This window comes from Argiope bruennichi, chromosome X2, assembly GCF_947563725.1.
Source record: "Argiope bruennichi chromosome X2, qqArgBrue1.1, whole genome shotgun sequence".
NCBI lineage: Eukaryota > Metazoa > Arthropoda > Arachnida > Araneae > Araneidae > Argiope > Argiope bruennichi.
In genome coordinates this window covers 46,788,776-46,804,523 of record NC_079163.1, presented here as the reverse complement: position 1 = coordinate 46,804,523, position 15,748 = coordinate 46,788,776, and the positions used below count along the sequence as shown (strand labels likewise).

Here is a 15,748-nt window from a genome sequence, read left to right as displayed (position 1 = left end):
TGTGGAATGCATAATTTTTTTATCTGTGTAAAATTCTTTCAAAAGTATTGAGGCATTAAATTTATAAACAGGTTTTTTAAAATGCTTTTTTTTTTGTAGTTTTTAATCTCTCTATCATTGAGTTTACGATGAAGTTGAAACTTTTTTTTATTTGACTTCTATACGTAATGAAGGGCGGAAAAAAAAAGACATCGGAAGCTCACAGCCAATCATATTTTCTTTGAAAAAGATTGTTAACCACTCATTGAATTTGCTATGTGTAATTATGTTATATATTTATATCATTGTAATTCAGCGAGCACCAAAAAAACTTGTATTATTTTCAAACAAGAACGGTGAGAAATCTATATATTATACTGCTAATTCAGTAAAAAATATATGATAAAATGATTTATATTTAATATATGATAGCTTTTCTCTTAATAAGTGTTATATCTGTATTACATTTTTCAATGTTTTGAGTTGTTTCATTTTACAGGATACAGTTTCTGTTCATCGACCTAGTTTCTATGCCCAGAGATTTTTACAGTTCATGTCACAGACAGTTTTCAAAAAGTTGCCTTCATGTAAGTTTTTCTTTGCTTATCTATGTTTATGCAGTTACATATGAAACAGCAACTCTGGTTTCATTTAACTGCTTTCCTTGAGTAGATTTTTCATTTCAACAAGTTATCTTTATATATTCATGTTATTGTTTCGTTTTACTTAGTAAATGTTTGGTTGGGGATATCTGCTTTTGAGTTTCTATTACTCAGTAGTGTGTCTGCTATTTCAGTTTTTGTTCAGTGTCTTGTGCATGTGTATTGACAAAATATCTTTATTACTATTATTATTTAAAGTGATTTTTATCTTATAAAACTTCTGAAAATAGATTTAGTTTGGTATATATGTTGGATTTATAAGAAGTACTTTTAAACATTTCTTTTCTGAATTTAAATTTTGAAAATTTCAGCAAATATTTTATGGAATAATTTAGATTTATAAATTATAAATTTTTAATTTACATGGAAAGCAATTAACTTGATATGATATTCGGTTTGTTCACAATGTTTTATTTGCTTTCTTTGCATGTGATTCAGACAAAATAGCATGTCTGTCATTTTTTTACACCTGTTCACTTTGATTGATTTGTAATTAACTTTTCAGCATGCTTGGATCATTTCTGCTTCTAATATTGTATATATATTTTTTGAGGAAGTCATTCAAATCTCAAAATCTTTTTATTCAGAAAATATAATTTTGAGTCAGCATTAAGTGCGCATTCTAATTATTTCTTGAACCAGCATTAAATTATATTCATTTTCTAAATTGCTGCCATTTATTGAAGATAAATTTGTTGCTACAACTTGATATTTATAATTCTTAAAATAAGATGTTTTGAATTAAATTTCAAGAAATTATGGGTTAACTATATTTAAGATCCTCTTCAAATAAGAAGGAAGATCGCTTTTTTGAAAAAGAAAAAACTTGAGAAAATTAAAGATTATTAACCCCGAAAGAAAGTGCGGGGTTCCCATAGCTTTTAAAAGGCCATAACTGTAGTTTTTAGGCCCTTTTTCTATTTCCGAGCTCCCGTCACGAAAATTTACGTAAGTGAAACCTAATTTATCTATGGTGCAGAATCGGAAATTGTAGGCGAATTGTGACCTTTATAAAGTTTGTGGCGCTTGCTGAATATACGGAAAATAATAAATCAAGTCTAGTAATAAGTTGGGGAGGGATCATTTGAAATATTTTAAAATTTCAAATTACCTTAAAATCACAAAGGAACTAAGAATGTCTGACAGAAGCATTACAAAAATATTTGTCTTATGTTGAAGAACAGAAAATATTGGGGAAAAAAAGAGTAAGCGTAATAATTTTTTAAAAAGAGTAATAATACAAAAAAGGGATTTTTTTTTTATGATTAAATGAATTAAAAAATAAGAAACAATACTTGCAAAGTGTTGAAGAATTGATAGAAAAAGCCGAGATGACAAATGATATAAAATCGGACAGTTTTTGCCTCCCAGTAAAAGAGAAAACATTCGGAATGTATTTAGGAAAAAATGAATTCTGTGCTTAAAGGATTAACAGAACATGAGTTTGTAATGCTGATTTCTGTTGCATTTCTGTAGATTAAACGTAAAAAGTCTTCTGGCTCCTGGGAAAAAGTAGTAACTTTTGTGCTTTTCATATTGCTATGAAGAGTACGATATGATCAAAACATAAATAATGTTCCTTTATCCAAAATATTTATAATCAATAAATTTTCAGAAGGCTATATCACATATTTTTCATCATAGTTTTTGTTTTATTTAAATATTAATAAAAGCAATCTTGAAATGTCATTGTAATCTAATTGGGAATTTCGTATTCATCTATTTAGTAAGAAACTTAAATTGACAATAGTATATCAATTCATTATATTCCAAATTGTCTTAAAAATTGTGAGAATAGCCTGAAGAAAAACTTAGAAAGCCCTGGCACTTTTATGCTGGAAAAGAGTGGGAACCCTGAAGTCATTAAAAAAACTTTTTGAAAAATAATTTTTTTAAACAATATTATAATATTATGTTTTAAGATATTCTATTTGCCATGATGCAGTTTAAAGCTTCATGTCGATTATGCAGTTAAGGGTGTTTAGGCCTTTTAATTCAATGCTTTATTAAAAATTGAATTATTTTGCGGTTTTTCTTAAAGTCTGAGAAGGTGAGTAAAAAACAGGAGAAAGAAAATAGTAATATTAATATTAAAATTTTCAAAATAAAATAAGAAACTTGTGGATGGGTCAGGGTAAATTATAGATACACACATGAAACAGTGCTTACCATTGCTCCATTACAATCCATGCTTATCTTAGTTATTATTAATTAGATATCCTTCAGATTACTGCTTAGTAATAAATATTTCCCTTTGTTCTTACCATTGATTTTTATAATACTGATCATATAATGGCAACCATATTGCCTGTGTCTCATGTTATTACATTTTTGCTCCCTTACCTGTCCTGCTCATTGACCTGTTCTTGGATACGACCTGGTACAGCTGGGCAACATCGCAAATTTAAGACCATGGTTACTAGTGTCCTAGGTATGAATTTCCTTTTGTGGTGTTCGGTGTTCTAGAGTTAGAACCTGAAATGTGTCTTGTCTTGTTTACTTCCTCAACCCCCCCCCCCTTTCCCCATCTTTTGTGATACAATTGTGTGTTCAGATTTTTCTTTAAATAGCTGTCATTTTTTATGACACTTAGATGCAAATAATAAATTATTAAAATAATCTGAGCTATTAACTAATAGCTTTATTCACATGGCTTTTTTTATTGGGAAGTTTGAAAAGTTTTACATCATTTTAGTAATTTTAGATTCTGGGAGACGTCACATTCCCTAGCATTAAAATGATTTTTCAAATGCACTGATAAATTTCTAAGTCACCGCCATTTCTCTCCCCCCCCCCTCTTCAGTTTTAAAAGAATATAATTAAAGTATATGGGATTTTATAAATTTATTTTGAACAGACTAACTTGATTGTTAGTCAGTTTTGAAATAAGAACTTTGAAGAAATTTAGTTGGATCCAGAAATGTTTCCAAATAAAATATTGTTGGTCTTCTAAGCAATTTCAGTGATTTAAAAGTTAATTATTTATAGGTGAGTTATAAGTTATTTTAGATGTGTTTCTACCGCTATAATTCTGAGGTGTGATAGCATTTTTGAACTGAAATTCAGTTCATCTTACTGTCACATGTAACTTAGGCTCTCTAAGAAAATTCTTCAGAAAGGTTTTCTTTGCTCTTTTCCAGGAATTGCAGTCACTCTGTGAATCATTATTTAATAAATTGTCATATCAGATGTACGATTAGTGTTTTGTCATTGGAATATTTCAAAACTTCCATATTGAAGTAAAGGATCTGTCATCTGTCGTACTGTTAAAGTGAAAAAGATTAATAATATATTTCATCTACATTTTCGGTTAGATTTAATGAACAGGAAAATTTTAATGACTTATTTTGATTTCAAAAAAGTTTTTAATGAACACTTTTTTAATTATCACAAATACTTTCTCTAAGTTATGTATTATATTTTGATTTTTTGTTCATTGCCATGAGATAAATCATTTGTACAAATGGAAGGTGAATGAAATAGAAAGAAAACAATAACTTATTTTCCCTTATAATTCTGATTTTTGTCTGCAGTCGGCCACAACGGATCCTGTCGATATTGCTTCGTTCATTGGTGGCGGGGTGGTCGGCTGTACATCAGAATTGGTTTCTGAGTCAAATTTTGCTGACATAGCCAGTCCACTTGGAATACGTGGCATTACTTCAATGGATAGTGACAGAATAGATATTGCCTTTATATTTGATATTTCATTTTGGTTATAATGTTGTCTTTTGAATACCTAGAATGTCACTTCAAAAAAATAACAGTCCATTTATCCTTTTACTTTGAATATATTTAAAGCTATCTATAAGCCAACTTTATTGAATTTTGAAAAGGTTATCAGTAGTACTATTAAATTAAGATTTTTGCTCTGTGATATTTAATATTAGTTATATATTGTACTAATGATTGGGAAGATACATGGCATAAGGTTATAGCTTTTCATCTTAGGGTCCTATTAAAATATGCACTAACACGTGCGTGTAAGACTTATCAATAAAGAATTACTAAAAATATATATTGTTTTTTGGTTTTTTTTTAGAAATATTGTAATTGATAAGTCTTATTTAACACTACTACTGATGAAATCTCCCAGTTTCTGAGGGCTTCTCTTGAAAGGTAGATTTCTAAAAGAAAGAATCTGTTGTATTGATAACATTGTTCAGTTATTTGAAAGAAGTCTTTCGAATGATTGTAGTTTAGAGTACCATTGTTCTCAGAACTGTTACGTTTCTACTTTTGTTTTTGCTCAGATTCAAGGCATTTTGTTTCTTTTTGGACCAACTGGAAAATATGAAATTGAATATGAGAAATTTTGGAGTGATTCATCATATTGTTTAAGCAATGTTCATTTATTATCCCTTCATTTCTTGATTTATGATAGGATAAATCAGTTTTCAAAATTCTCATTTCATATCAATACCGTACTGTACTTTTCATCGAAATTAGTCCTGGAAACATAAAGACATTTCATAGTATTGTACAATATCTTATTACTTTTCTTGTGACACATTGATCTTTTTTCTTTCAATATAGGGTTAATTTATGAGCATTATAAGATCTTCATCTTTTTCTTGGCTCTCTGCCAGTGCTTCTGCCTATTTACAGCATTCCTTTTTTCATCTTTTTTTCTGTCGTATAACATTTGCACCTATACTTAAGCTCAACAGCCTTAATAGATTGCTTAGTATTTATTCATTTTTTATATCATGCCTTTTTAATTCATATAAATTGTTTACACCCATTATAAAAGAACTTCATCCTACCCATATTGATGACATTTTCAAAAACTATGTAATCTGGCATAGAAATGTAAAATCCCTTGTGTTTACACCTGTGTTATTGTGTTGTGTCTTGTTATTTTGATTTGCATGTGATACAGTATACTGTACAGGATTTAATTCAATATTCTCATTATTGTTCTCTTTTATGTGTATAAGTGTTTTTTTATTTGATACAAAAAAAGTTATTTTCAGTTATTGAAATAATGTTTGTAAGTAGAGTACAAAATACTTGAGAGAAAACCTGTGGTTACTTTTAAGCTACGCTGTACTTGGATAATATGCATTTTTATGTTGATGTTAGAATTGGGCTAATAAAATACTTTGCAGTTATATATATATGATGACATTTCTTTGGCAGCTTCGCTGTGTGTGCTCACATTGAAATAAGATTCTTGGATTAGGATGCCACTGTTTCTTTTAAAATGCAGCTCTATTTATTATTATAAACTAACTATTCGGAGAATTCTGTTATAATGCAACAATACATGGTATCCTGCTGATGAACCAGTGTTGTGAGCATATTAAATTTTTAATTAATTCTGTTAATTTTTTTAAAGAAAATGCTTGCTCCCATGTATTATCAAAGTAGGAAAGAAAAATAATTTTTATACAATGTAAATTATTTAGTCTAAAGCTTATTATAACATTCGTTTTCTTTGGTAATCTGAACTTAAAATTTATTTAGATTTTCATTTGCGGGTACTTCGTGAACCATGAAGGTTTTCTTTGCAAAAAATATCTCAATTATTCTGAAATGAAGGTTAAGTATCAAAATAATTTTTCAGTATCAAAATTTTCTTTATGCTTTTTTTACATATGCAAGTTTTTTCTAGTCTTTACTGTATATAATTTCCTTGATTCTAGATAAAGAAGAAGAAAAAGAAAAGAAAAATCTTTTTAAATATCTTGGTCAGATTTACAATTAGTTATCTAAGTTTAAATAGGAAACTTCCCGATCTATTCTGAAATATAATTCTGATTTGTTTTTCGCGCACTGAATGATAAATTTTTCCTATTTTATTAAATTTATTAAAATTATAATATTTTTAAGTATCTATTGTTTTCAATCATTACTTCATGTTCTTTGACTATTCTGCTCTAAGTTGTGTTTATCATGCTGCAGTTTTCGCTTTAGCTAGAAATAGCGCAAATGTTTCTTGATTAAATTTTTCTCTCTTTGATAACTTTTTGAGTTGGTTGAACTTAAAAAAATGCAGTAGGGGCATCAGCTATTCTTCTTCTCTTTCTAGTTTTTACAAATCTGTTTAAAATGTAGCAGTTTTTTTGCATTTTATTTCTATTTATTTTGTAGTATCATTAACTTTGAAGTTTCTTTTTTCAGCTTTGAAACATTCGCCTTCAAAACGGAAAGGTGCAGCTGCTAAGAAGGCTGCAGCTTCTGCTGATTCTGATCTTCCACCAAGACTTCCAAAAATTCCCTCAGAAAGTGAATGTACTCAAGAAGGTACTTTAATTATTATGAAATTCATAGATTCAGTAGAGTTGTAGTTGCACTGAGCAGAATTCAATAAACTCGGAAAAAACAGTAAATTCTTAATAAAATGAATATTTTGAATCCTAAATTTCTTTTAATACATCAGAGGAGGGTGGATGCATCTTAAGCCATTTAATAAAAATTTTTCGTAATTTCACTGTTTTAAATGAAAGTCTATATAAACAGAATCTCACAATTGTTCGTTTCATTGTTTATGAAACATGTTTCCATAAAGAGTAAAAATACTTTGTAATTTCACATGCTGTAATTGTACACACAATTCCATTTACCTTCTAGCAACTGACTGCACACTGTGGAGAGCTGTAGAATTTTGTTCTTTTTCCTTTTGCTTGATAGACAATGGGTTCCAAAATTAAATTGGTGTATCACTTTTGCCATGTATCATTTGAGCATGATTCTATTATTTGTACTGGCAAATAAAGCAATTAATAGATTAGCGTTTTTATGTATAATGATAATTGGCTTTAGCTTCTTCGTATAAGAAAAACAAATTCTCAAGGATGATAAGTTGTAATTAAACATAATCAATAATTAATGCAAACAGAAGGTGGTATGAATTTTTCAATGCAGTGTTGGCATGTAGAGAAATTCAATGATGATCATCTACAGTCTGTAGTCTGAAAAAGAAGCCGAGAAACTTATTCCTCTTATGATGTAAAAAGAACAACTAAATTGAATGTTGCTATTTTGTAATATCTTTACTTCATTTAATTCTTTTTTTTTTTTTTCTTTTTTTTTAATATTAAGTTTTTTTAGTTCGTTTACGAAGAACTTTTAAACTTCTTTGAAATATTCTAACTATTGATATTTGCATCTTGCAGATTCTGCATCTCCTGCTCCAGTGCCTTTCCCACCTACATTTTCAGAAATAGAAACCCCAGTTGTTCCTAGTGATTTAAAAGGTAGTAATTCTTCTTGGAATTCATCCAGGGAAAGTCAAAAGCCCCGTGCCAATACTGATCCAGTTCCACCTAGGATGATATCTATGCGATCATCTACTGGCAGTGTAGGCAAAACATCCTCTGTGACTTGGGATAAGACAGAAGTTGTGAGGTTCGATACACATCTGGTTTTCTGTTTAACACTTAACGCTACTTCTAAACATCATTTTCAATGTTATTTTAAATATTCAATGCTCATTTTTATATATCATTTGGAAATTATAATTTTTTTATTAGTTTACTTCTTACCTCTCATTTCTTAAAACTGATATACGTTTTTTTAAATAACTTTTAGTTGTAATTGTTTATAATTTTAATACCATTAAGTAATGTATACATCAAGCGTAATTTTCAGCTACTTTTCATTTTTTAACCTAATTTTCCACTTGAAATCTTATAAATAATATATGCTATGTATCTTTGTGCCTCAATGTTACTATTTTTGTATACTTTTGTTTACGGTTTATTATGAGATGTAAAATTTTTGGCATCCTGCTATTGATGTTAATTAAAATTCAAAACTTTTTGATGTTAAAAAAAATCGAAATGAGAAGAAAAATTGCAGTTTTTATTGTATTATATGAAGTTAAATGAAGCCATCAAAATTTAGATATGAAATAATTAGAAATTACTTTTGTCCTAAGATAATATTTATTTATTTTCGTTCTTTGTTTATATACTCGATCTGTCAGGAAGAACATTTAAAAAGTAATGATTTGAAAATGAAATAGCTACATCTGCAGTGTTTTTTGTAATGACTTAAGAATGTAAAAAAAACAATTATTTGATTGTCATTTATTTTTACTTGTCAGAAATGCATCACTTAATAGGTTATAATTTTTTTTAAAAGATTCAGCACCCAATTATTAATAACATTTAGAACTTTGCTCAGATGACGTGCATAAAAATATTTGTTCCCCCCAAAAAATGTCATTTTAATTTTTAAAAAATTAATGTTTTAAATATTTTTAATTCCAAGATTTCTGGATAAACTATTAAAACATTTTAATTTATGACAGTTTGTCTGTGTACATTTTTGCTGTTTACAATTGTTTAACAAAGATTCTTTTTTTTTTTTTTTTAAGTTTATCTCAAATTACTATCCAGACCGAATCGACTGGTGACTGTGTTTCAGAAACAAGTAGTTCCAGTACATCTGGTCTTGGTTCTACTTTGCATACGGTTACATGGACTCCTCCTCACAGTGTTGAGGGTTCTACTCCTACACATACTGAAGGAACACCATCTTTCACAGAATCTAGTTCAAGTGGAGATGCAGGTATAGTTTTATTATTCATTGATGTTGAATTTTTTTAGAATGAAGTTTTCAAAACCCCATTCAAGTTAATGAAACTTTTATTTTATAAAAATTTACATCATGTAGCTTGTATTTTACTAGTGCTACTTTTTATCTGTCTAAACTAGCTGCTACAGAAGCGACGTTGAAATATGGCGATTATCAGTCGTGTAAATGAATGTGATTACTCTTTCAATAATATTGAGTTGTCTGAAAAGGAGCATTGAATTAAAAAAAATGGATTGAAAGCATTTGATCATTTCTTTATTGTCTAAATAATGAAGATTTTTGTTTCTTAATAGGAATCACTTCCATTTCATTCTGCGTGATTTAGTAAGAAACAGTTTGAGTTAAAGTGCAGAGTTCATATCTTAATATATAAGGAAGACAAATATATAAGGTCGGATTAATCTGGTCTGGTTAAATCTGGTTTCTCTTCAATATCGTGTCCTTTATATACAGAACCGACAGAATTTTATAAGGAATTGCGATGTAACAGATAACTGGTTAAAAGTTTTATTTTTATTTTTCTTAAAAGGTATAATTCAAATTTTGCATTTCAGCTTGACTTAAATCTCTAATTTTGGTGCATTTGGAAACTTTTTACTAATTATTGTAATATAGATGCTTCATAGTATTTAAATAAAATGATTGTTAAAAATATGTTATAAACCTCTCGAACTCAGGTATAGTTTACTATTTATTAATGAAGGGTTACTGGATGGAATAATAAGTGTGGAATGGCTTAATCATTCAGTTTTGCACAAAGGCATTGCAAAAGTTCTTTAAAGATTTTATGTATTTTTCTACCCAATTGTAATGGGAGTTAATTCACTCTCGCGTGACAATTATCGAAGAAATTGCACACAAATTTTGTACGCAATTCCCGGTGATAAGATTTCTTTACAAGTTTCTAGTAGTAATAAGAGTAAGTGAAAACTGCATTAAAAAATATTTGTGCAGACAACTTTTAAAATTTGAAGTGCGATTTTAATACATTTTATAACAAAAATTGAAAAAATTAGTAAATGATATTTATTTAAACAAACATAAACCAATTTTGATGGTTAATCATTTTTCTACATGATACAAAAAGAATTAGCAGAGATTTATGATCATATTTCTACCAGAAAAATATGACCGACACGTTTTCCAATCGAAATAATATTTGATTTAAAATACTAGAATCAGCATTCAGAAAATTCCTCAATCAGTATTTGAATTACGTTTTATAATCTAGTTTTGTGCATATACATCAGTTTACTTTGAACAAAAATCTTAGTTTTTAAGAATTGCATGGAATTCAATTGTCAACAATTACTGTTATAGTAGATGTATACATTTAACATTGTAATGACAATAATCTTGGACATTTCTTACATTTTACCAAAGCATGAAATTTTAATTGCTCTTCACTTTATATATATTTTTTACAGAATGAAAATTTAGTTAATTTGAAAGCTCTAGATAAGATTACACAAATAGCTGTATTTTTCATGAAATTATTTGTAGAGGTAATTAAGTTATTTTGATGTTAAATTATAAAATAATTTCTAAAGGATGATTCTCATGTAAATAAAACATGAGATTGCTTATATCTATGTTATAAAGCGATTAAATATACTATTGGAAAGGATTACATAAAAGTGTGCAGTTATTGCACTTGTGTAATGAGGTTATTTTGTGCGATCTTAATTTACAGTTAAAAACTCAACTTTAATCATGTTGATTGTAAATTTAAAATGTTTTTACAAAAACTAAGCATTACTAATTACTATTTTTTATCAAGAATTCCCGTGGTTATAATTAAATGACATGGTTACAGGTTAGATGATTTTATGTAGCTTAATTGTTTCATTGAGATTTTAATTGAGTTAGACTTTTCAATTAAAATGTTAAGAAATGATTTATAGTTAAATAAATACTATTGGCTAGAGAAATAAAAATATAAATTTGATATTTTCGATATATTTTCAAATCATATCATTAAGGAAACTATTTAAAATCATTTTTCATGCCTTCAACAAAGTTAAAATTTAGAGGATATCCATTGGCCCAATTTTATACTTAAATAGATCCTTGGTGAAATATTTCTGTTCAGTCCCAAATAAACAAAACATAATATTCATTCATTCGAAAAAAAAATTTGATTTGATATTTAAACAAGGCAAAATGCTTTTTTACACTATATTATGCATAAGTCTGCTCCCAAATAAATCGGAATTTTCTAATCTGAAATAATCCTCTTGTATAAAGAAAACGATTTTCATAAAGAAATGATGCGCCAGAATTAAAATATCAAGCATGTTGTTATTAATAAGTTGCTTTGGTAAGAAAATCCATTTTTACATCTGAAAAAATAAAATGTACATTCATTAAAAAATTTAATTTGAATATATTTATGTAAGTATTATAATTTAGCATGCTGCTACGAAAAATATACATTTTAAAACTCCTAAACACCACACGGATACTAACAAAACACTCTACAGAGTATATTTGTAGCAGAACGGTCCTTAACTCATTTCCAGATGACATGCGCAGTTGTTGATTGAACTGACCCCACTGTATCAAAAATAAAAACGAATATCTTCATGGATGATTATATAGTGCCACTTATAATAGGGAATTTTACAGAAAACTAAGAATGTAATAAATTTATATCAATGTAGCAAAAGTTTCACAAATAGTGAAAAAAGTTACTAAACTTTGTAGAAAAATATTAAAAGTTGGTTACTATTTTATAGCATACACATTTACATTCATTGACTTTCCACTATAAAACTGTTAAAATACTATATAGTACCACATATATCTGAAACATTATGTAAATAAAACTTGAGATAGCTTATCTTTGATCAGAATTGGCACTTGTCAACTTTCAGTCAAATAACTTTTCAGTTGATATTCGAATTTTTAATTGGTTTAAATATCTTAAATTGTGTGATTTTAACCAAGAGCAATTTTTGATAAATGCATTCTTTTCTTTTAATCTGCGTGTGTTAGCATGTCCAACCACTCCAGTGAAAAGTATAAACAAGTCTTTGGACTCCCTCCCACCTCTAGGTGAAACTCAGATATTGCAAGGTAGTGAAATGGTAAGTTCATCAGTAGCATTATTTAATAACTGCATATTGTTTTAATATTATTTTGCTTTGTGTGCTTTTTCATATTGTAACAAATGTAATGTATTGTAACTCAAATGCTCAAGTTAAAAGTTACCTCCCTAATCTCCCTAATATTGAATTCATTTAAGAATAACAGTTGGGTATGCGATTGCTTGTCTGAATAGTCACCTATAATTTTGTAAATGTGATAATTGCACAAATTTGCTTCATGATATAGATGACCAAGTCATACTCAAAACTGTTTAAAATGTTCTTTAAATCAATCTAAATAATATAGGTGTAGAAATATGGATAATTATCACTCTAGAAGATCCATTTGTTAATGGTTTAGAACTCTAAAACTACAAATGGTCACTAAGTGGCTGGGTTTGGCGATTTTTTATCAATGACTGGTTTGATTGAGCAGAGAACCAAATCTAAGTTGCTAAAACACTCATAGTTTGACATACGTAATTGCAACCATTGGTTAATTGCCACAGAAAATGTGACTCTCCAAGCTATAGGCTTCTTTTTTCTGGTTTATGGAAGGCACTCAAGTTGTCCTTATGCTTCCATATCCCATCCTTTCAAAATTTCTGTGCACACCATGAATCACGCCATTAATGTGCCCCTTAGTGAATACATATATATATATAATCAGTCAGCTCATACAATTATTAAGACCCCTGTTCACATGTTGCTTGTGGAACCTGTTCTATCAATTGTTAGAGATAATGACTTCCATGAGATATTCTTGTTACTGTGGAGCAAGCAATTTTAAATGTAGGTACTTCTGAAATGGTATGTTGCATCCATCACACATCTAAAACTGCTCAATTATTATATTATTCAGCACTTTATGCAACCTTTCAATGTCAAATAGACAGCTCTCTAAATCTGTATTTAATGTTATGAGTGTGTCTCCTGGAAATTAGCATTTTGATGTCTTGTGACTTTTGCTCTTCAGTGTATACATATATAGCATTTATAGAATTGCATTCTTCAAAAAGTAGTTCCAAAATGTATGTGAAATTATTTTGTATCTGTTTTCAAGTATACACGAATTTCTTTTTTTCCCTTAACACTTTGCTGTTCTTCAAAGAGATAATATCAAATAATTATACAGTCTAACAATTTGTGGCAGGAACAGTACTAATTATCATTACTGAATGCATCTTTTAACAAATAATTAGAAACTTATAATGAATATGACCTTTAGTTTAGTGTCAGTAAATCAGATAATTTTAGTGATATGTCTGCTATCAGAAATACACTATTTGTGTTAAAAATGCTCTTAAATGCAACTTTGGTTAATGTTTTTCATATTATTTGCTTGAAAAATTAGAGAAATTATTTTTGCTTTATATTGTTGATGTTTCCAGCTGTTTCAGAAATCAGTGCTTTCATACAACAAAAGATAGTTGAATTAATTTTTTTAATGTTCAGTATAAAAGCATAAAAATCATGAATTATTGGAAATTCAATGAAAATTGTTTTATTTTAATAGTGGAATCAACTTTTTTTTTTATTAAGTTGTAATTTATACACATAGTTTGGCATACTTTAAAGTTTAGTTGAGCTTGTTATTGGATCATTTCATGACCACCAGTAAATGTTTTGAAATTTCATTCTTATGTATATCAGTTTTCTTCAGACACTTGTTTATTTAAGATTTTTACTCTCTTATGTACCAAATATAAAATGTATTGTATTTGTTTTTAAAAAATGCGAACTCGGGTTTTGAATCTGCTCATTTTATACCTTACTAACCATTCACAGTTACCATCAACATAAGAATTATATTTGGAAATATAACTCTTATGTGGATGGTAACTGAAAAATGCTGTACCCTCATAGTGGATGGATAAAGTTTCCTGTGCAGTGTTTATTCTAAAATTGTAGATTCTTATCTTTTGTGTCTTATTTGCTGTAAAAAAGTCTATGAATCTTTGCGCATTTAAGTATAGTAACTCAAAGATTCAGCTGGTTAGATAGAAAAATTGTGTCAAATGATTTTTACATCAGGATAGATGTGTATGAAATTTTTATTCAAATTCACCAGAGACTCACCTTTTAATATGTTTATGAATGCTTTAATTCAAAATCTCAATAAACTAAATGGGTGAATTTTAGTGTGTGATCTTTATACTAAAATTTTGTGTCAGGGTTACATTTTTCAACATCTTTGTCAAAGAGTGCTTAACCTATTTATGCAAACATGATAGATAAAAAATGCAACAATCTTAAAGAGAAGGGGGGGGAGAGAAAAAGACTTGTTTATGGTTTTGTTATCAGAATTATAGATTTGTATCAAATTATTGTATCATTTAGTTAATAGGAAGAAGTACCGTGTCCCTTAATGCAAACTCGGCATCTTAATTCTGCGATGGTGCTAAACATATTTTTTTTATTTCAGTCAATTTAGTCCTATAACAGATTCTATTCGAGCATTATTGTTACATTTCTTACAAATGTACAATAGCTTAAATATGATGATGGCTTGAAAACTGTTTCTGGAATGTACATTGTTACTTACTTACTCTTTTCTTCCTCAATACATTCCATTTTAATGACCTCCTACTCATTATGTTTTTGTTTTTTTTATTGCTAGGATTTGAATTTGTATATTCTTTTAGTATAATGGTTTAACATAATAAGCCCTTTTTCTTCCCTCAAAAAATTTAACAGATTTCTTTCTTTTGTAACAGTATCTGATTTTTCATTTAAGCATAATAGCCATTTATGTGTACTAAATAGATATCACCTGTCATGTTGCTGCTGAAATTTCATAATTGCTATATCACGTTTGTTTGAAAACAGTGGTTTGAATTCTTACTTTGCATTGAAATTCGCCTGCAATTTTTATTTAGTTCTTTGTTTAGGTAAATGCTGAAATAATTTCAAGTGTATGAAGTTTATTATGGAATCTTTTTCAAAGTCATGAAAATAGCGTTTTGAAGCACCTTTGCAGTGTTTTCTTCAAATATATGTTAATGTAAATTTCCTTAATATCTTATGTTATTTAGGCAGCACAGTCTCAAAGAATTTAGAATATTCTTTTAACTCTTTAGTGCTGTGTTGGTCTTGAAGTGAAATCTCTTCTTTGGAATTAGAGGATTGTGGGTTTAGTACCTGATAGCATCAAGGGTCAATTATGTATATGCACATAAATGTTAAATCTGATAAGCTTGCATTTGTGTGGCATGGAAGTTAGGAGAATGGAGTGCATCATTTTTCTCTGCATCTTATTATAATTTGAATTTCAGCTATCCATCTCAAAATAGTACGTGTTTGTTTAAAAGTGGAAAATTAATCTCACTAATGAATCCTGTAAATACCTTTAAAGACTAAATACTTCTTTGCATTTATGTGGTTAATGACTATTTGAATCGTACTTAGAGGTGTAAAGATAGTTGTTTGCTACTATTTGCTTAGTTTGCCAATTAATTTTTTTCCTGCTTT

General features: G+C 28.4%; 1 protein-coding gene across 6 annotated transcripts in view; it reads left to right on the top strand.

The window, feature by feature from the left end:
* Positions 1–15,748, top strand: part of LOC129961081 (phosphatidylinositol 4-phosphate 5-kinase type-1 alpha-like) — a 175,653-nt gene that overhangs the window by 144,471 nt on the left and 15,434 nt on the right. For 5 of the 6 annotated variants that reach the window (XM_056074897.1, XM_056074894.1, XM_056074891.1 and 2 more), the window contains 6 exons: positions 479–566; positions 3,028–3,072; positions 6,768–6,890; positions 7,763–7,994; positions 8,968–9,161; positions 12,186–12,277. In XM_056074897.1, the coding sequence (XP_055930872.1) occupies positions 479–566; positions 3,028–3,072; positions 6,768–6,890; positions 7,763–7,994; positions 8,968–9,161; positions 12,186–12,277 (774 nt within the window). The remainder of the gene's footprint in view (positions 1–478; positions 567–3,027; positions 3,073–6,767; positions 6,891–7,762; positions 7,995–8,967; positions 9,162–12,185; positions 12,278–15,748) is intronic. The other variant, XM_056074896.1, reaches the window with a different exon arrangement.